The 23,022-nt window shown below is 40.0% G+C and overlaps 2 protein-coding genes across 5 annotated transcripts in view; both read left to right on the top strand.

The window, feature by feature from the left end:
- The window catches only part of LOC144649770 (uncharacterized), a 104,131-nt gene that overhangs the window by 16,167 nt on the left and 64,942 nt on the right, over positions 1-23,022 (top strand). The gene's annotated exons all lie outside the window — the stretch shown is intronic.
- Positions 102-21,534, top strand: LOC144649794 (uncharacterized). Of its 4 annotated transcripts, none has more exons than XR_013569945.1 (8): positions 114-544; positions 11,739-11,942; positions 12,535-12,620; positions 13,113-13,329; positions 14,930-15,130; positions 16,767-16,830; positions 18,494-18,557; positions 19,443-21,534. XR_013569945.1 is itself a non-coding variant. In XM_078509386.1 (8 exons), the coding sequence occupies exons 1-8, from the start codon at positions 493-495 to the stop codon at positions 18,501-18,503; spliced, it is 780 nt and encodes a 259-aa protein (XP_078365512.1). In that variant the 5' UTR covers positions 122-492; the 3' UTR covers positions 18,504-21,534. The 4 variants fall into 4 exon arrangements, 3 of the variants coding, with proteins under 3 accessions (XP_078365511.1, XP_078365510.1, XP_078365512.1); XM_078509386.1 differs by having other exon boundaries at positions 122-544; positions 11,739-11,764; positions 11,819-11,942; positions 18,494-21,534; XM_078509385.1 differs by having other exon boundaries at positions 102-544; positions 16,767-16,842; positions 18,494-21,534.

Below are 23,022 nucleotides of genomic sequence, written 5' to 3' on the forward strand. Positions count from 1 at the left end.
TATTTTTTCCAGTTGTTTATTCGTGACCGACTCCAACCTCGTTCCCAGGGCCTCTCACTGCCATGAAAAACGCCATGTAAACAGTCTTTCCGGGACTACATGTAATGTAATGTAAGCACGAGCGAGATGACTTCAACTCGGGCGGGACGACTTACGTCACTGCCGGCATCTCGGGAAAAACACGCTCATGTAAACTGAAATTTTTTCAACCCGGGATGTTAAGAGATCACATGTAAAGAGGACCTGTGTCTGTAAATAGCAAACCTCAAACGCTCTCAGTCACAACCATCGACCAATTTTAAAACGTCATGTTGAATTTTAAGATTAAGTTACATGGTAACGGATAAACACAAAACAAGCGACAACACGGAAATCAGAACAGCATTAGTTCAGAGGTCAACTGCTCGAGTTGTTCAGTTTTCATTGCAGACGCTAGCTGTTGCGTACAGAATCAATCGCTTTGCTTCGTGACAATTTCCATTTGTGCCAAACATGTTTTCAGGACCGATATCTGTGCTTATGTTGGTGGTTTTCATCTCTCCAGGTTAGTGGTCTACAGTTTTAGTGTTTTCAGCTTTTTCTAGTGCTTCATGCACCTGCTTTTTCGACTTTTGAAAATGGCGGTAGAGAAACGGAAGATCCGAATAAACCGGAGCTTTGCATGTGATAAACCTTAACTAAAGCTTTCCTCGACTGGTAAGGTTTGGATGTTAATGTAGAATCCTCGCAATAGGTGGACGGGAGAACACTTCCATGCAGTCTAAGTCATTTACTTGTCGAAAATGGCGGTTGAGACGGAAGAAAGACGCGTGTTCAATCATCGCCAGATTGTGTTTTCAAAGTGTTATGGCCACCTCTTTACGCAACACTGTTATTCCGAAGCTATTTTGAAATAGTGTGCGGATTCTATATACACAGAACGCAATCCTGGATTTAGTTGCGGGGTGATGCTAGTTGAACGTGATAAGACTAGACAACTTAACCAAACAGCAAACAGTTTAAAACAAACATATCACTTTGTTCGCCTCAAAGGCTTTTGTAATTTACTATTAATACAAGGAATCAACGCGTTTTTGGCTCGTCGTTACATTTTTCGTTTCTCCTTAATGTTGCTTTGAGAGGGGAAACGTTTATTTTTGACTAAAATCCCCTCCGACTAACATCGAAGCTTTGAAACAAGGAGGGGGGATGTGTTTCGCGGAAGCCAAAGACAAACTTCTTTCCATTTTCCACAGTCAATTGGGCCCGCATTGCAATCGAATGAACGTGACCGTAACCCTTTTGATATCAGTAGATTCTGCTGGCAAAATTAACGCCAAGTAGATACATTTTAGAATGGGTAGCCGGTTATTATTGAAAGAATACCCTATGCAGCGGCACATTCGCGTTTAGCAAAAGCAATGATGAACTCCCCCAGTTCAAGAGTCACGCCACTATTTCCATCTTTTCGCTTCTTTTCAGCAACCGATAATATGAAAGCTAAATAGAGTGTTATCTCGTATTTTGCTTTAATTTCTCTTTCTCGATTATATAAAAGAGGATGGATTCGAAATCTGTATGTTGAATATAAGTTTCGCTGTTTGTGTCCATGGCAACGAAGGCTAAACATGTAAGCTAGCGTCTGAATTTAAGTGTTATCCAGATTACTGCATTTCTTAAATAAACAGTGTAATGTTCTGTGTCCAAACGGCGGTCGATGAACTTGAAGTTATTTTATTAACTGCACGAAGATGTCTAAGAAGAGAAATCCCGAAAGATCTTTGTCTTTTAAAGCGGCACGTTCTTGATGAACTCAAATATGGAGTTATCCCCCGTTCTAACATCACACTTGTGTCTCTAGGCAGTCTAGGTCTCTATCTTTTCGCGATGTATCGACAATGAAAGTTCAACGTGTCACTAGCTTTTGTTTTTCTTGTCATTCGGATGAAAACGAACTTAAATTCTTTTGATCTCGCTTCCTTGTTAGTGTCCATGGCAACTGAGGTAAAATGTCGTATAATGTTGCGTCTGACTTTCACAGATGAAGCGGGAATCGCCCGCTGTGCTGAAATGACAAGCATTCAAAAAGATGTCGCCGAGCTCGGTTTGTTGGGCTGGAATTTTGTTGCGATTTCTAGGTGAATTTCAGCCCGGATTAAAACTGAAAACTTCTCATGCCCGCCATTTTATTACGTTGAAAACCATCACTGCGCATCCCTAAGCTCACTTTTCAGCCCGGGCTGAAAATTGAATGCGATTTCATGAGTATTTTTTAGCCCATTTGCCCGGGCTGAAACTTCCAGCACGGCTTCACAAACCGAAAATTTGCCATGTATAACCCGGGCCGGCCCCAAAGTGACCTCGCTACAAAGCCCTCAAAGGGGATTATTTTTATGTAGACGTGACACGCTTCAAAAAATCACAAAACCGAAATATCACATCGGCAACCTTATCTAACGTTAGCTAGTTAACAGTTAAGAGGAGAAAAAGAACGGCATTTTTCTTAGAGAAACGGAAGATCAGAACGCATCGAGTTATAAGCTTTGCCACCGTGACAGCTTTCGTCGACTTTGAACATTTGCAGTAAGCGAAAACTTTCCAAGTGTTCCCTTATTTCAGTGCTTGCTTGGTCTTTCTTGCGTTCCACGCAACTGTCTTATTTCGACTCTTAGGAAATAACGGTTTAGCCAAACCAAATGCACCACTGTATATACAAAACAATCCTGGATTTAGTTGCTAGTTGAGCGCGATGGGAAAAGACAACTCAGACATTACGGCAAACAGTTTAAAACAAACATGTCAGAGCTTTCTTTGCTTTATTAATTTATTATGCTAGGAAACCATGTGTTTTCTATTTCTTCTTCGATATCTTTCGTTTCTCCTTAGTGCTGCTTTGACAGAAACCGTTCTTTTAAACTGCAAAACCCGCTTTGACTATAAATATCACAACCTAGGCCTGGGGGGAGGGTTGGGAAAGACCGGGAGGGGAGCCAAAGACAAAACTGTTTTGTGTATGTGCGAAAAGCAATCGCGGCGCCTATTACATTCGAATGAATGTGACCGTAACGCTTTTGATATAGTTTCTTCTGGAAGGCTAGAGTTAACGCCGAGTAAATACATTTTGGTAGTAGCACCGGCATTGATTACTGAAAAGCAGAACGCATTCAGCGGCACATTCGCTTTTGGCTAAAGCAAGAATGTACTTTCCCCTGTTCGGGAGTCACGCTATAGCTTATCTCCATTTTTTCGCTTCGTTTCAGTAACTGGTAATATAAAAACTAAACGGCTTGTTATTTCGTAGTTCATTTTCTGTTTCTCGATATTAAAAAGGACTATGGATGCATTCCAAATCCGTCTCCTATTTAGAAGTTTCCGTTTGATTGTGTCCATGTCAACGAAAGCTAAACATGTCACCAGCAAGCAGTTGGCTCAGGCGTGTGTCTGAATTTATACATATATATTATCCGAATTGCTGCATATTTTCACATTTTTTCTTTGATTGTTCTTTGTCGACCTTTTTTTGGAATGAAGTTTGTGATAAAATTTTTAATAAACTGAATAGTTGCGTAGGCCTCTCTTTAAATTATAGTGAGATTATTTTAGGGTTCTTAGAAGAGGAGATGGATCTGCAAAACTATATACTCATCTTAGGAAAAACGTATCTATGGACTTGCCGATGTAAAGAAACGAAACCATCTTTCAGCCACTTTGAGAGAATTTTATTAAATAAATATAAAACCGAAAGGTATATTTCTGTCAAATCAAATAATATAAAGTCGTTTAGGAAAAAATGGAAAATGTTTGAGGAAAAGATCCTTTAAAAAGTGTAATGAATTATGCTTAAAGAAATTGTTATGTAACACAACAATTGTTATGTAAGGCAATGAAATGGTACTTATTGATAAATAAATAGATAAAAAAAATCAAACTGAGAAAAAAATAGGATATGTATGCACAAACGATATGTACATTGAACTAGTTAGAACGTAGGAAACGTATGCAGCTTATTGTAGTTTTGTCATTAGTTTGAGGAGTGTAATCAATGAGTAAGGTAATTGTAAAAAATTGTACTAGTGAATGTAAAAAGAAAAAAACAGTTTGATTAAAAAAAAAAAAAATGTCGGAGAATCGATATCGGCAGATAAACTGTGTTTGAGTACAAGGCGTTGATGGGTACATTTAAGGGCCTGACCTGCCCATTTATAATTTAATTATAAAATCATTCTTATAAGTTCTTAGAATCAATCAGTTTGGAGATGGAAGGAGGGGGTAAAAGTGTTACGGAGAATTTCCCGTATTTAAGTCATTTCTATGTAAAACCGTATCAAGCATGTTGATCATTTAAAAAAACACTTTAAAAGCCAACAGCATCTTATTAGCCGAAAGACAACCTGTTGACCTATTATTTGTTCATGTATTTAATTACAAAAAGGCGTGATTTAAAATAATAGTTTGTTCTTTTTAAGTTCCGAACTTTTTGTGTTACTTATTTTTAGTAATAGCGGTTGTTTTGGTTATTACCGTAGCTAATTACTAAAGAGTTCCGCGCTTGTCGCATTTCTAAAAAGTGTTACATTTTCTCAGAATTTAATTTAGTTTTCTGATTACTTTACTAAATGAGTCTCGTGCCGATCTCGCCTCTGCTATTCACTTGAATAGGAGTAATTAACAACCTGTTGGTCGCTGACTCATCTTGTTTTAACTGTGAATACATTTGCTGACACATCTAGTTTCTTTAATTAATGTTTGGTTACTTAATTTACCAGAGGTGCGAGCGGTCGGCAAGAAACCGCTCGTTAACACTTTCTATCTATTCACTAGTTTTAATTTCGTTCGGTAGTTTTAATTTAGTGTTATTTTAGTGGTAACTTTCACCGCCAAGCAACGAACACTTTTGACAATAAACTCGGAAAGTTGAGTTAGAATTTTTATTAGGTTGCGCTATCCTCAAAGGACTTTATATTCTGTTGTAATTACTTTTCACATCTTGGTGTTAGCGCACTTATTATACTCTGTTAACAATAGACGCTTGTACAAATCGTATATAAACTCCGAACTTGTTATGCTTTTTCGGTTACAAACTACTCGGAATAAACTGCTGTTGGAACCAAGCTGAGTTGTTGCTGTTGCTGTCCGTCCAGTTCGTGGTTAGATCCCGGTACCCAAGAGTGTAACGGCTCTTCCTTGCAAGCGAGTGCCCCATTTGAGTCTAATCTTCCCCGCAATTATCGTCGCAGTTGTCTCGTTTACACAAGTTCAAGTTCGCCCGTTCCCCGTACGCAGACAAGGAAAACTCTACCGTTACAGTGGTGCGAGAAGAGATTGGTAGCCCGACTGGACGTTTTATCAGCATAGAAGCATCTAAACACAGATAAAGATCCATCCTGTTGGTTTTCAAGACATGTAATCCCTTGAGCGCCGAGGAAAACAAGCCGCTCAAGTAATCGTGAGTACAAGTCAATCCTTTTGTATCTTATGAAGTCCGTAAGGAAAGTTTTTAAGAAGAAATTAACGCCGTATAATCTCCGAAGCAGAGGGCCAGCTCCCCACGTCATTCGTTCAAGTACACCCAAAGTCAATAGTGAAGTTCAGGTCTCTTTGTCCGACGAAGAGAATTGTACATTGTTGTGTGAATTACCATATTATAACTCAAGTTTATCTCAAGCCTCGACGCACACGACAAATCCCAGCGAATCAAGCAAACCAGTACATCGTATTCAGTCAGGCGATCAGCCCCGACGCTCAACAGCGTATTCCAGTCCAGATCAAGCAAATATTACTAATAGAGAAACCATAGATATAAGTATCGCTTCAAGTCACGACTCGCCTATTTTACAACCAAGTTTATCAAAACAACAAACTCCCAGAGGACCGCGAGAAGCGAGCGAGGGCAGTTCGCTCGAAGATTTTTCACCGCTTAACTCCAGGCGATTTCCGACCGGTTCCCGCTCTACTTTAAACGTTGAACACTCAAGTCAAGAAGACATCGAGCCTCAACGAGACTTGAGCGCCGCCCAAATCGCTCATTCACCGGCCGATATTTTAGGTCGTGTAGAAAGTAGAATACATTTGGAAAACTCAAAACAAAATTTAAAACAAAACAAAAAAAAATACACGCTTCGAATCGGGATCAAGCGACGATTTTGAGGACACTCTCTCGAATTATAGCAGAGAGGACGACGTGAAAGACATTGTAATCAACGAAAGAAATCGAATCCAGTCGAATATGGATGCGCAACATCACATGTCACCTTCCGCGGAAGAGGACATATTGCGGGATATACAAGAACAGATGACCGCATTACAAACCCAGATGTGGTACCAACATGCGATGCAGCAACAAGCAGTGAATGCTTTAGATCAAGCGCCACTTCCCGAGACCATAAGCACGCGACGTCCCCCGCCATTCCATGGATATGATTCAGAAGACATCAATCGTTGGCTGGATAAATTTGAAAATTACTTAAAACTTCGCAGAATAGATCTAGCCACTCCAACAGCACAGGCGGAGTTAGTAATGAGTTTAGCCGGACCTGCTGAAGATTTCTACTATTCCTTGCCTCTTGAACAGAAGTCGACGTACGCAGAACTACGTAATTTGCTGAGAGAAAGGTTTGCGAACGACAACCAGAGTTGGATTATCTGGCAGGCGGTCGCTACTCGCCAGCAAGGATCGATCGAACCCTTGGACACTTATCTCACTGATTTGACAAACAAGTTCCGCCGTTTGAACATCACCGACGCGGAAAAAATGCGTTATTTTGTTCAAGGATTACGGCCAGAAATCAGAGAAACTGTGCTGTTAAAACAACCCAAATCATTTCGGGAGGCCGAAGAGATAGCACGACTGACTTGTGCAGTAAAAACCACGATGAATTATCCTGCCGTTAGCGTGGCCTGTCAACCCCTGAGTCGATCTACAGTACTTAACGAAACAACTGTATCAAACCGAGAACTCATGGCGAAAATCGACGACTTGAGCAAAAAAGTGGAAGCGAATAAAGAGCCAGCCAATTCCACGCATCCTGACAAAAATCTCTTGTCCAAGCTTGACGCTCTAGTTAAAAGCATGTCAACGAACGTAGCCTATTTAGATAGTCAGCCCGCAGTTGCAGCTTTGAACGACGCCTTTCAAGGAAATACCGGCAACTCCAGTACGATGAGAAATGGCCGCGAGTATCGACATCTGGAAGAAATGATCCAAAAATTAGCCCGTGAAATGGACGCCAGAATCCGTGGACTCGCCAGACGTACAAATGCGCCCCGAGTTCAACAAACCAGAGAGCGAACTCGAGATGGACGCCCAACTTGTTTCTCTTGCGGACAAATCGGTCATTTTCCGTCAAGCTGCCCAGAACGAAGAAATCCAAGTCACCGTTCGCAAAATCAGCCACAACAGAGGTCACAAGGACCAAGTTATTCTGGTAGTCCTGGTTATAATCAGCCGCGAGACAATTATCGAAGCTTCCCTTCGCAAAATCGCAGAGATCAGAGGTTAGCCGTCCTCGATGAAGGCTGATACGATGAGGATTTTGTCGCACAGTTCACGCAAAGTACTTTCGAACAAGCATCGTCGGAAACTGACCTTGAACAACAACAAGCAAGTGAGCCGCGAGAAAACGTAGAAATTCGTTCTAATGGAACTGTTGTATTTTCAAAACAACAAACTCACAACGTCAGGAATTTGCATCAAGACTTCACACCTCAACAGTCTCTGACGTCACCTAGCACCTACGCCGCCATAAGATCACAGCCCTTCTTGACCCATCCCGAAGTCAAGCAGCCACCTTTGCCTGGAATTTTCTGCTTTAGTACAGGTTCAATAAACAGTCAAGCAACCCCAGTCACCATATCAGCTGAACAGTCACCGGCCAACGTGAATACTAATTCGCTACTAGAATCCATTCTTTACGCGATCCAGGAACTTAACATTAAGCAGACCCAGTCCCGCACGTTGAAGGACAGCCTTACACAGGCCACATCGGACGATTGAAAGAGCACAAGTACGGTTTATTTAAACAACTCTCTCGCCTCAGACCAGTACCCTGCCGATCCAGAAATTATTCCTGAGGACACACAGCCAAAAACCGACAACACAGATCTGGTGTGCCATTCGACACCCGCCTCCAATAACAGTCAGACCACAGAGATTCTCACAGATCCTGACACTACGTTCAGTACGGCTCTTGGCGTTCAAAATCACTCACCTTCCAGTGTAATTCCAGAGTGTACAAGTATCGTTGTCACAAACGTCGGCCAAGTTTCAAGAACAGAACATCTCGCCAACTCGCCTCTAGACCCCACCCGTGAATTTCGTTTCCAGAACAACTCAAAAGAGCGTGATGCAGTCCACACGTCATGCATTGCAGCAGCAACTAATAATCATAGCCAGCTGAACATTCCAGCTAATGATACATTGTTGGACGCGAACGAAGTCGAAGAGACCACACCCCTCATCCCAGTCTCTGCGCAGCAAGATACTTTTTATCAACTGACAGAGCCAAGTCAGGAGTTTCAGCCACAACCACCCGTACTACAAGAAAACCTCGGCGAACTTGTTCAAACAGCTACAAGAAGAGTTCATGAAGGCCCATCCCTAGTCAGAAATACAGCAAGTCTTGCAGCATATGCAGAACACAGCACACGAGAAACTCCACATTACATACAAGAAATTTGCAGGTTGAAGGCAAATTGGAAGAACTCTGTCGTGAAATGGACGCTGGAATACAAGCTCTTACCGCAGCAAAACCATATAGTAATTCCAGAGAGGGAAACACAGCTCGCATAGCCACATTTCCTGAAACCAACCAAAGAGAGACACCAAAGGTTACTGAAGAAATTCGCCGTATGGAAAGACGTTTTACTAACAAATTAGAAAATCTGTACCAACGAGTCAGACGAATTCAGGATAACCGAATAAACAGTCCTGCTCAAATTACCCAAGTCACTCGCCCCGAGCTCGCAGACAACAGAGAACGCAACGGACAGTCTAGACCAGTGTGTTATAAGTGTGGACGCGTTGGCCATATCCAGTACCACTGTTATTATTACCGACCGGAAGACCAGCAAGGCAATCAAGGAGAGAAACAAGAGCAGCACACACATCAAGATCAAGAAGAACAACAGCAGCCGAAACTTCAAAGCTCAGCACGTTTATACGCACTGGACGCGCAGTATGCCCGTCGCGTTCAAGACTACCATCACAAGACAGAGAATCCAGGATCAGAAGCGCAAACGTCCCCTCAGCCAATACGCACTTGCAGACTAAATTTTGAAGATGACGAAAACTCATCACATCTTACGATAGCTGCGTTACCCAAGCGAGACAAAACAACTGGTCAGAAACAAGCATCGGCTGATGATCTGCAGAAGCAGGAACGTGTTTCCCAGTCATGCGAAAGTAACGCCAACCTGAATCTCAGCACCCTAACCGTAGCAGGAAAAATAGCCGGCCAAGAAATTCAATTACTCGTGGATACTGGAGCATGCGTGTCAGCCATTGACGAACGGTTATTCACGAAGATTTATGGTCAATTCCCGCCTAAAATGAGTGATGGTTCCTTATCATCTGTGCGGACAGTTAATGGAGAGGAAGTGTCCGTATTGGGAAAGATTTCCGTGCCTTTACAGTTACATGGACGTGAGTATTCCTGTAAGTTTCATGTTATGCCGAACCTCACCTATGATGCAATCCTTGGTCGTGATTTTCTACAAAACAACGGTGCCCAAATTGATCTGGCGGATAGTACTCTTTCCTTCAAAGCAGCAAAACGTCCAAGACAACCTTCCAGTACAACTTCTGTGCCAGTTATTGGATCCTTTCTTCCTTCATCGCGCCCGAAAACGTTTACAGTAAAGAAAACCATCACCACGCATGTTGATCCAGCACCCTTCTCAAAGATTCTCGGGTCCAAATTAGTTCACCGAAGTGAAAAGAACAAAGAATTGGCTTTTCCTCGATCACTCTTAGTTTTAATGCTCATTCTACTGTACCTCCTCACAGCTTCGCACACACAGGAAACCGACAACCCAGTTATTCAGAAACAGCGAAAGTTCTTCGTCCCCAGAACCCCAGATGATATCGTTGGCGATACGCGTGAACGTCGCACCCCAGTTACCCATTCAAAAGAAACCAAAGCAGAGAGCATAAAAGTATTTAAAACAGTTGATGTCCAGAAAACGTTGGAGCCCACTGTTTCAAGCCCGTTAACAGTTGACCAGAATTTACAAGAAAATGACAAGAGAGATGTCTTTGGTGCTATTAGCCCACAACCTGGAGATCAAGTACCGCATTATTGACTCGTACAGTAATATTTAGAGTAACGAAACGATAGGCAATTAACTTTGAGTACACAGAATCCACATTTGATATTTTGCAGGCAGAAGCATTATTTGATTAAGTTATATGAGAGTTTTGATATTCGATTTTGCAATATAAAGCGTGAAGAGACAACGAAAGATTTTACAGGTGAATTAGATATTTGTGACGATAGTTGAAATGTTTACACTAAAGTAGAGGAAACCAAAAAAAAGTCGATTTTTTAGAATTTTGTTCCGGGACTCGTTGAACACTAGTTTACCACTAAGATAGTACATGTAGTTCCACGTTCATTGCGAGACCAGGAGGTCTCGATTTAAGGTGGGAAGAATGTTACGGAGAATTTCCCGTATTTAAGTCATTTCTATGTAAAACCGTATCAAGCATGTTGATCATTTAAAAAAACACTTTAAAAGCCAACAGCATCTTATTAGCCGAAAGACAACCTGTTGACCTATTATTTGTTCATGTATTTAATTACAAAAAGGCGTGATTTAAAATAATAGTTTGTTCTTTTTAAGTTCCGAACTTTTTGTGTTACTTATTTTTAGTAATAGCGGTTGTTTTGGTTATTACCGTAGCTAATTACTAAAGAGTTCCGCGCTTGTCGCATTTCTAAAAAGTGTTACATTTTCTCAGAATTTAATTTAGTTTTCTGATTACTTTACTAAATGAGTCTCGTGCCGATCTCGCCTCTGCTATTCACTTGAATAGGAGTAATTAACAACCTGTTGGTCGCTGACTCATCTTGTTTTAACTGTGAATACATTTGCTGACACATCTAGTTTCTTTAATTAATGTTTGGTTACTTAATTTACCAGAGGTGCGAGCGGTCGGCAAGAAACCGCTCGTTAACACTTTCTATCTATTCACTAGTTTTAATTTCGTTCGGTAGTTTTAATTTAGTGTTATTTTAGTGGTAACTTTCACCGCCAAGCAACGAACACTTTTGACAATAAACTCGGAAAGTTGAGTTAGAATTTTTATTAGGTTGCGCTATCCTCAAAGGACTTTATATTCTGTTGTAATTACTTTTCACATCTTGGTGTTAGCGCACTTATTATACTCTGTTAACAATAGACGCTTGTACAAATCGTATATAAACTCCGAACTTGTTATGCTTTTTCGGTTACAAACTACTCGGAATAAACTGCTGTTGGAACCAAGCTGAGTTGTTGCTGTTGCTGTCCGTCCAGTTCGTGGTTAGATCCCGGTACCCAAGAGTGTAACGGCTCTTCCTTGCAAGCGAGTGCCCCATTTGAGTCTAATCTTCCCCGCAATTATCGTCGCAGTTGTCTCGTTTACACAAGTTCAAGTTCGCCCGTTCCCCGTACGCAGACAAGGAAAACTCTACCGTTACAAAAGGAATCGTTGGAGTGTCCACATTCCTTCCTCCATTTTAATTAGTTTTTTTAATGAAGTGGTGTTGTTTCAATCACAGATGCTTTAGCCACCAACGCAACCACTCCAGCACCGAACAACGTAACTACTCCCCCAGCACCGAACAACGTAACTACTCCCCCAGCACCGAACAACGTAACTACTCCCCCAGCACCGAACAACGGAAGCTCATCGTCATCAACTGAACCAACAACCAAACCAACAACCGAACCAACAGTGAAACCAACTACAAGCCCTTCTGAAGGTAAGTAACAGTTTTCGGTCAATATCATCAGCTGCAGAAGCACGAGCCTAGCTAAATTGAGATTAATTTGTCGTGAAGCAAGACACATTTTTTATGACCTTAGCCAACTGGTATCTAATAAAGATAATAAAGACCAATAAGATAATAAAGGTTTTCTTATCGACCACTCAGTTTCTGAAGCAAAACTAATAATGATATGCCTTGCTTCCATTCCTCACTGATTGGTTGTACTTTTTGTTGCCATGGTGACTCTCAATCATTTTAACTGGTTTTAATTCGACGACCGGCATTGAATTTAAAAGAAAATGTTCCTATGTAAACGTACTAGTAGGATGATAGAGCTTTGCGTTTGGCTGACCTTCATAAAACGAGATACTGTAAATTAGACTGAACTAAAATCAGACGAAGAAGCAGTTCGCTAGCCAGTGCAATACTGTTACCCCCTTCACAGCTGTAGCTTGGATAATGCAGACCAGACAGTTGTCCAATAAAACAACCTAATTCTTGCCAGAGAAAACGATTATTTTTCCAGTGAAGTAATATTTTCTTGTTTTGATTTGACTTTCGTATGACGTTCTCTTTTCTGAATCAGGTCCATTGGTTACTTTAAACCTAACGGTCACAGTTAATTGCAGTGGTGGCAATTTGGAAAAATTGAAAGTCAGCGTGCAGTTTGATGTAAGTAATTTTAAAACATTAAATATGTCCTTATCCAAGGAAGGAGGGTTCTCGCTGCACTAAGGGGTAGGGCTTCAGTCGTTTTGGTATCCAAATGGGGTGTAGATTTTTTAAGCCATTTTTACAGGTTTGAAATATAGAGTGTAACAATTTTAGGTCAGTTCTGAGATAAGGAGTAGAGACTAAAAATCAGTTATTTTGGTCTAAAATTAAATAAAGAAAATGTTTCAAGAAAGAGAAAACCACACACTGTGTGACCCTCTTCCTTGAGGTCCTTTCTCTTCCTCGGATTGGCAACCCAACAGATCTGTAAGGGAAGTACCCTCACCTTCAGGGCATATCAACACCATTACCATTCCGATTTATTAATCTATCATTTAAGAAAAGAGAGATAAGTTAAATAAACTTACGTGTACCATTAAACTGCAACTGCTAATGTCACGAATCATTAGCTTTTAGCTTTAACACGTAATTTCTTTTTCTCTTTTTCAGATCAAATTGGTGTTCAAAAAAGCAGGATTTTTAATAAAGGATTTTGGACTCATCAGCATCAGCTGCAATTCCCCTCTTAATATGGCATTAGTTCTGACTTTTTACAGCCCGATTCCGAAAGGAAAAACTATTCAAGGGGTGTTCGAGGATGCACTCAAGAACGGATCAATTCGCAATTTAACAATGAACAACACAGAAGCCAACATTAAGTTTGTTGGTAAGTAACGCATTTGCAGTAGTGGTTATAGTTGCGAATGGCTCACTTACATCACTAAAAGAGTGATGTTCACTTGTGTGTCGAAAACAGCTCAGTGATTGGTTCAAAAACCTCAGGCCCCAACCTATCAAAACCTATCAGAAATAAAACCAAAACCAAGCGTGACTCGTTCGCCCAGGTTTACTTGCGCTTTTGCCGGCTGACTGTATCTGATTCAAGTTTTTATTGGTTTACTTGTTTGTTTTTGGCCAGGGTGTTTACTTCGGTTTTGGTTTTGCGACACTGAATTGAAAATGCCCTTCAACAATGGCAGACAAACACATATCCCTTGTACAAGTTGGTTTAAGCCATCGGTAGAAAAATAGACCACCCCCCTCCGGATAATCTTTTACTTAAGGCCTACTCTGGGACCCAAAGTCGCCGTACCTTTGGGCGACTTAAGGCGATTTTAGCTCATTTTGTCCAAAATTACGGGCGATTTTGGGCAATTTAAGGCGATTTTGGGCGACTTTAAGCGACTTTGGGCGATTTTGAGTGAATTTAGGCAATTTTAGGTGACCTCTTAGGCAATTTTAGGTGACCGACCCAAGTACAGTTGTTGTATACATGTACATGGGAATCATCCTGGTACACCATAAAGCATTGTTACAGAAAATATCTATACTTAGAGCGACTTTGGGCGACTTTAGGCGACTTTGGGCGATTTTGGGTCCCAGTGTAGGCCTTGCGTAGCTATGTGCAATCGGAATAAGCTTCTTATACAAGCCTTAGCTTGTTATCATGTAAAACACTTGCCGCCTGAAAACCATTTATACTATAAACTACAAACGTGACTTAACAACATTCATTGCAACGCGCAGCCAAAGACCATGGAAATAAGTAATTTAATTTACTCCACAAGGATGACTTAGCTATAATTAACTGATTATGACGAACACTTGGGCAATAACTTAACTTAATATGTACTTTATTAACCAACCCCGTGGGCTATTATGGGAAACTATCAGCCCTTCTTGGCTTATATTCTTTCAGTACAGCCAATTAAGCCTGGTTAGTATGATACATTACACGATTTTATGATTGAAAAAGAGCTGTTAATTCAAAGCTCTGTAAAACCTTTGTCTACCAACACCAATTCTAATGCCAATAGAGCGGTTTGCACTTGAGTGTCGAAAGTAAATTGCGTTTGCTTTGGTTTTGCATTACTACGCTTAGTGATTGGCTTAAAAATCTCGCACCACTTTTTCAGCCAATCAGGAGTAAAACCAAAACCAATCGTGACTCGCTCGCGCACAATTTCCCGCGCTTCGTGCCAGCTACATGTATTTGCTTTGAGTTTTGATTGGTTCACTGGATTGTCTGTGTCCTTTGTGATTGGCCTGAGTAATTCAGTACTTTGGTTTTGGTTTTACGACACTCAATTGAAAACCGCTCTCTTGAACCCGGCAAAAAGCAGCATGATTGACTGATCTTAGTTACTAGCCCTCTCAGCTGTGTTTATCGTGCAATAAATAACCACAGTGACGACAAAAACAAACCAAATATACACCTCAGAGAGATGATTCATGCAGTAATGTTTATTTTGCATTTTTATATTCAGGAGCCGACATAAAATACAAGCCAAAAGCTGGGCAATGCCAACAAGTCTGCTGTGATGGAGGAGGTGGGGAAATGACTGTAGTCCCAGAATGTACACCGACGGATAAATGTGAAGGGATTGTGCTCCCGAGTGAGAAGAAAGAAGACGGACATTGCCCTGGGGATCCCATAGGCACTTGCACCGTGGAGTGCGACGACGATGGTAAATTTTGTGAATTTGTTTGTATACTTTGAAATTGGGAGATCGTTGGTGATGGCATTATTTGCATCTGGTATTTAGAACTTCACTGGAAAGATTATGCAAAATTTAGTTGTATCTTTTTGAAAGCAATCGAGTCGAAACCTGTTTCAAATCGATGCAGCCCCAGTTACAGAAATGGCTATGACTGTGTTAAACGTACGTCTAAGCTACAACGCGAAACAAGCTAAAAACGTAACGTTTTTCATCACGAAATATCTCTTTTAAAGGGGCTATGTCACTATGCATAATGTTGTTTGTGTAATGTATAAAACAGCCTTCAAATGGGTGTCTGGAAAAACCCGAATAGCGAATAGCGAATAGTACGAATAGTGCGAATAGTCGCGAATAGTGACATTTATCTTTCTCTCTTTCTCTTTACTGTTTGATGTAGCATGCAACCATCATATGTGACATTTAAACAATGAAAAAGGTTAAACAACGTACTAATTAGCGGGCAAAATGAAGGCAGGAGTGCTTAAGAGGCGCCTGGGCACTAGTATGACCCCGCCTCAAATTGTCAGAAATTAAAAGTTTGCTCTGATTTAATGTTCCTGCAAAATAAAATAAAAATATGATTTTTCGCAAAATAAGAAAATGTGATATTTTGCTCAAAATAGGTCTTACAGATTTTTATTTTATTTGCAGGAATGTTAGATTAGAGCCAATTTGTTATTTCTAAAATTTTGAGGTGGGGTTATACGGGTAGATTTTGAGAAAACGCTATTGAAACTACTAATGCCCAGGACCCTCTTAAGCACTCGGTCATTCATTTTGGTTGTTTATTGGCATGTTTTTAGCATTTTAAATGTTCAAATGTCACATATGATGGTTGTACGCTGTAACAAACAGTAATAAGAGAAAGATATAATATTTCCGAACACTATACACATTTGTATCGAATAAACAAAAGTATTTTAAACATACAGCCATTCTCTATTTCATAAAAAAGAGTGCAATGCTGTTCTCTACTTGGTTACGCTACTTACTATATATAACGTTTTTGGCTTAATTTTTTTTACTCTGTTATTGATAATGCCTTCTGGGCAAACGGTCTAAGCATTGCGGGGTTAATGTTAAAAGTATGGACAATTTAAAACATGGAATCCATCAGGAAATCAAGTAATATCAATTTTAGTTGGACAAAGATAAACCAGAAAAATTAAAATCCTACTGCGTTAATTTTTACCCTTTTTAAAAGCTTAAGATATGAGTAATTATCTGTGATAACACCACAAACAATTTCTTACCAGAGCCTGAGTAAATGACTGTCAAAGTTCCCAAGAGTCACGTAAACTATAGGTACATTTTCACGTGTAGCTATTTTGTAAGATCGTACTTTAAGCGATTCAGTGGAACTTCAAAGTTTGTTTTCGATGTTTAGTGTCGTTAGAAATGATTTCTTTTGATACGATATTTGAATCAGTAACACAGAAGTCTGTAAATAATTTTGGTACCTAATTTTGTCCCATAAATTATTTGAAGTCCAGGCGGATTCCGTTTTACAGTTATGCAGTTTTAATTTATTTATTTTCTGAGTGGTTTCCTGTTGGTGTAATGACGATAACTGATGAGTTTCTCTTTTTATTTTCATATTCAGGAGGTATCCACAACTCGCCAAACTTCGCTGTGGTTATTCTGATGGCTATTGCAACGTTAGTCAAGTGAGTAGCAAAGTAAATGAAGAAAAAAACTAAAAATTAAAGCCATTTTGTTATAAGAGTCGTTGAACTCAAACCCAGGGAAAGGGGCCAGCCAGGCGAAGGGCGCAGTGGGATTGAAGCTCTTTGAGAACTCTCCAAAGCGACTTGTTTGTTACCTGAAAGTCCAAAAGCAATTAAAAAGTCTGCAGCTGAATGACGAGAAGTCAAGAAAGATGGTGGCAAAAGAGTTGAAAAAGGCCTGTGATACTAGGTGGCCCTCCTTCAGCAGCGCCATCCAGTCCTTGTATACTTATGTTGTTGCTGCTCTTCAAAACCTGAAGCAAATGAACTTGCTTAAAAGCAGGATCTTAGTGGTGGTGGTCGTCTTGAGACCCTAGCTTGTTTGCACTGAAGTTAATGCTAAGGATCTACAGGGATTTATCCAAAAATATATCAATGCCCTTGTGAAGAATATTGACAAGAGGTTTAAGTCATCTCTGCCATGCTGATACCAAACAGGCAAATTCCTGCATTCCATAGCCACGGAAAGGCAGAAGTTAAGGTTCTAGCTGACCGTTTCTTTGATGATGACAGCAAGGCAAATGAATTTAAAATGGAATGGAAGAGGTTCGGCTGAAGTACGATCTGCTGTCATGGAGAGAATACATCCCGAAAGAAACAGAGGATGGCAAGAAAGGCACACCTACCGAGTGGTCACTGAGAAGAGTCATGGCCATGAAGTCAACATTTGGGCAGGTCTATCCAAGATCTGACCAGGTAGAAGAAGCGGCACTGGCAGTTCCAGTCTTCAACGCCTGGCTCGAAAGAGGCGCAAGTCTACTGAAATCAATCAAGACTAAGATAAGAAGACAGTTTTAAGGATTGACTTACTTACATCTCTCCTTCACATCAGCATCAATGGCCCTGTCCCACACACATTGGCCTGTGATTCTCTGATCAGCAAGGCTGCAGAAATGTGGAAAAGTGCTAAAAAGAGAAGAATGCTCCCATACCACAAACCAAGCACACAGCCACAAGCTGAAACTGAAGCTGCAACTCACACCACAGTCGTAGATATGGGAACACAGTCAAAACACAGACAGAGACAACCACCTAGCTGCAGAAGATTCGGGAGGAGTATGAAGAGGCACTTCACGTTCTCCAGCTTGACGACATGGTTGAAGGAGAGTTGGACTCCCTGGAAGCTTTTACCAATGGACAGTGGAGACAGTGGAGTTGATGAATATTAATCCAATCATTCATGGAAGCAGCCAAGAAAAAATGTTGAAGTTCATCAGCTTACAGCATTTTGAGAAATGGCTTTACTTTTTTATTTGGTATTAGTAAAAGAGACCATATGCCATGACTCTAGGAGTTGAAGAGTTAGAGCTCTTGTGGTACTTTACTTGCTTGTGAATATATAGAAGAACTCAATACTTTCGAATCAAATTTGTGTCAGATAACAGGAAACGGCACCTCAGAGGGTTCAAAAATCCAAAGTTTCCTGGACGATAACCCAAGCCCCCCTCACCCCCTCCCCCTCCCCCCCCCCCCACCCCCCCTCCAGCAGGGAACGAGCTCACCTACTAATGCAACCTCGTTGCTTCTCTGGTATCTGATCTGGTATGAAGTATTTTGAACATGAGAACTTAATTTTAAATTACCATTTTTAATTCTTTTTCAGCTTCCAGTGAGCAATGAATGACGTGGATTTCAAGCCGAGGCCATCGAACAACGCCGTGATATATCTTGTCAGTTGACCCAGATTAGGCCCTTACAATCAAAACACCTCAAGCGTTCCTGTCAAGTGTGGATTAATGATTCAATTATTGCAAATTTGATTTCCTTCTTTGCTTCAATATTCCATTCTCGAATTGAATATTTCAATGTTCAAACGGCGACTCGATTCAAAACTCGAATGTTGATTTATGACGTGAGAATTTGATAAAGTTCCCAAATTTGCATAAAATGGGTCAAAGACATTTTCCCACTTTTTCTTCTACCAGTAGTATTTTTGTGCTTTTACAGTGCACCAAAATGTCTTGCCTCTCTTTTGGTATTATCATGTGTGACTTTTGACGGTTGACTAGTTTATACAAATTCAAGCCGAATTCCCACGTGCCTGTCGCGTGAAGCCAGACAACAATCTAATTAACATTCAAGTTTTGAATTGTGCCGCCGTTTGAACATTGAAATATTCAATTCAAGAACGGAATATTAAAGCAAAGAATGAAATCAAAATTATCCTGCGTAACTGGCGGTATTAGGGGTTTTTAAACGCGCACAAGCAAGCGGCGAAGCTGCGAGTGGCTTGGGGAGGAGGAGTTTGAACTCCTCTTCCCCCATTCTCGACCTCAGAGCCGCTTGCTTGTGCGCGCTTAAAAACCCAAAATACAGCCAGCTACGCAGGCCAAATCAAATTTGCAATAATGGAATCATTAGTCCACCCTTGAGAGGAACGCTTGAGGTGTTTTGACTGTAATACTTCTCCCAGGCATTGCTTTGTAAATTTTACATCTTTCACCTAAATATTATTTATAGACTAAAGTTATTTATAGACTAAAGATACTAGTTTCAATGTAAATAAACTGCTAGAAGCGTGACCTAGCTACCAGTCAGTTGTGACCAAGCTACTTGTCAGTTGTGCCCAGATTAGGCCCTTAATATCATAGGTGACAAATTACTCCTTAATTTTGGCGCGAAATTTATAATTAAAATTATAAAATTGCCATGGCAACGTAGTTAGCGGCAAGATGGCGTCCGAAATAAAAGATGTTTTAAAGCTCAAACTTTGTACATTTTCGCTTGAATTTCATCTTAGCCAGCTAGCCTTGGCCATGTAATAAAACTTTTGATGATATTTTATATTTCAAAACGTCCAAACGACTTCTACATTTAAGCCAATTACATAAATGGCATCGAGAGGATTTTTGAGCGTTTTACACGGGCACCGTTTTTAGTTCATTCAAGACGAACTACGGTCATAATAAGAAATAAATGACAGTTGATTCATCTTTGAAACTTTTTGTCAACAGCAAAAAGGAATCTCTAAAAGGTTTTCTCCAAAGACTAAAAACTTGCGAACTTGAGCAAAATGTATGCTTTCAACTTTTCAAAGCTCAGAGTTTGCGATGCAATAATTATACCAGTCAAAAACCTACGATTGCAAGCGTAATTTGTCACTTATGATATTAAAATGTAATCAAATGGTATACTTGTGAAATTAGGAAATAGTTTCACTTGCATTTTGTCAAAATGCTAATAATTTCACTCGTCACCATTTGATTACTAATACCTCTCTCCCTCTCTCGGATTACTAATACTTCTCTCGGGCATTGCTTTGTAGATTTTACGTCTTTCACCTGAATTTTATTTGTAGTCTAAACAGACTAGTTTTAATGTAAATAAACTACTTGTAGCGTGACCTAGAAAAGTGGCGTTTTTATTTACCTGCGCAGTAGAATGAACACAGCTAAGGCAATAGCGTAAGAACACATATGTATCGCTGTTACGGTACTGTATAGACTAAGACTAAGAGCATTCCTATCAGCTACTTTCCAGTCCCCACTTTTTCTCGCGAGAAGCCGGTAGAAATGGCCGCGCTAAAACCGTTTCTTGTCCCCAATTTTTATTTATTTATTTATTTATTTATTTATTTATTTATTTATTTATTACATTTCTTAATACACGGTTAAAAAAATGGAAGATACTACTAAATTACAGTTATAATAAAAATTAATACAAATATAATATTAATCAATACTAATTAATAAAAATTGAAGAACTAAATCCATTAAACTAATCCTGTTCCATGAATGCCGTGTCTAACTTTACTTTTAAATTGATAAAAGGATTTTATCATCCTGAGATTACAGGGTAGGCTGTTCCAGAGAGGCTTGTGTTTTTTATTATCTATGAGAGGAAGTAAGGAACTGCTCGCTGTCTACCGATACATGTAGAACTATGATAAGATTTTTCATTGGAGAGATTTCTCTTTTAGAATGCGTGCATTGTAAGTTAAGATAAATAAGCTATGAAGTGTAAGTATATAGTTGACCAATAATAGGTTTTATTCAACTTATATGGTTAAGGGTTTTATTTGACTTATACGAGTCGATGAAACAGGAAGGGTGAATCTCTTGTGAGGTCTGGTGGAATCCTACTTCAAAACAAAGCAACTCCTAACTGGACTTGCCTGCACAAAGTGTCCAGGTTTTCAAATCAACTGATTTGATCAGGTCACCACCCTTTAGACAAGGAAATTGAATTTTATGCAGTTTCCAGCTATAGCCACCCTCACTTTCATTGCAAACTGCATACAACAGTTAACAATATATTCTATTAGTGGCAGCTGAAAGGAAACGTAGAGAAATACGATACATTAAAAAAATCAATGCAATCATAGAAGCAATCCGTTGACTGGGCTACTTTCCTAATTCGCGAGACGCCGGGAAAAGTGGCCGCGAGAAAGACGCCGAATTTGCCGAATCTGCCTCAGGCGTTGTCACCAATTCTCTCGGCCATTGTGCTAAATTTGCGTCAGGCTTTTGTGTTTTCACGACTTGCTCGAAGATCTGTAAGTTGAAATAAGACTTCTGGTAATCTATGGATAGATGTAGAACTTGATAAGATTTTTTGAATAGATTTTTCTTTTTTAGAGTGCGTGCAAAGCTAAATAAGCAGTAAAGTGTAAGTAGTTGACCAATAAAAGAAAGGTCCTACTCAGTACAGAAGACATAATTCGAGTTGAAGAAAAAAAAGGGCGAGGAGGAACGGGGGTGGGGGGCTGTCAAGGAGCGAATCTTAAGTGAGGTTTGGGGTGACATCCTCCTCCTCAATAAAGCAACAACTACCTGGATTTGCCTATACAAAGTGTCCGTATCGTTTATTTAAAAAAACTATAACACTTAGCAGTCCTTGGACTGAATTACGTGTATTATTACAATTTTATAAAAATGTATTAAAACTATATATATTAAAGGATTGACCGGTAAATCCGTGTTCTATTTGTCAAACCATTCGTTCCACGCCTCGAGCAGGAATTCAGCAGTACAATTAGGACCGTTCTAATTCGACTAGTTTTTTCGTGCAAATTTTTAATGACCCGGGCTAGCTGAACCGTTTCTAGAGAAAAGTAGCAGTACCACTGGAACCTTTCCTTTCCTACCGGTTCTTTGTGCTAATGGTGAACGCCCCTGGACTATATTTTGAGATAGTCCTTTCATGCTGGTTATTCGAACCGTCAGAAAGTTTTGTACCATTTGCTCTTTTTCTCCATTTCCAGTCTTCCATCCAGGAAAAACAATGACCAGAAACTGAATTATAAATGATAAGCGCCATCTCTTTCGGTTTGTTTGCTGTTTTTGGAAAAAACACCATTAATGCATTTTCATACATTTTCAAAAGTATGACCGTTAAAATTTTGGCAACTATTTATATATTGTTATGAAAGGGGTCTGGAACCTAGACTGAGAGACCTCGACTGAGACTCTTCAGTATTTACATTTCAGTTAATAAAGTAACAACCTCTCACTGCCATGAAAAACGCCATGTAAACAGTCTTCCGGGACTAAATGAAATGTAATGTAAGCACGGGCGAGATGAATTCAACTCGGGCGGGACGACTTAGGGACGGACCATTATTTTCTTGGAAGAGGGTAGGGGATGAAAAATTTTCCTCTGCAAACTTTTTTTTTAGTTTATGCACCTCTGCAAACATTTTTTTTCGAAATTCTTACTATTTTTTGTTATACATATCGTGTTTGCAAACAATTTATTTTGTCTTTCCAGGCCCTGCAAACAATTTTTTTCAATATTTCTCATCCCCCCCCCCCCCCCCCCCTTCAAAAAAATAATGGTCCGTCCCTTAGGTCACGGCCTGAATCTCGGGATAAACACGCCCATGTAAAATGAAATTTTTTTCATCCCGGGACGAAACTCATTTCGGCTCTCATGTAAAGAGGACCTTACTCTGTAAATAGAAAACCTCAAACGCTTTCAGTCACAACTATCGATCAATTTTAAAACGTCATGTCGAATTTTAAGATACATGTTTACAAGTAGGCAAGTTATGCAAGTAACAGGAAAATATTGTCAGTCTTTTCAAAATTAAAGGCAAGTATATAACACACGGGCAACATTTTCATACAACCTCTCACTCGACATCGATGTATTTGTATTACCCGGGGAGGGGGGACTCGCATATGAAAGTGA

Source organism: Oculina patagonica, chromosome 4 (assembly GCF_052425735.1).
Source record: "Oculina patagonica isolate OP01 chromosome 4, crgOcupat, whole genome shotgun sequence".
Lineage (NCBI taxonomy): Eukaryota > Metazoa > Cnidaria > Anthozoa > Scleractinia > Oculinidae > Oculina > Oculina patagonica.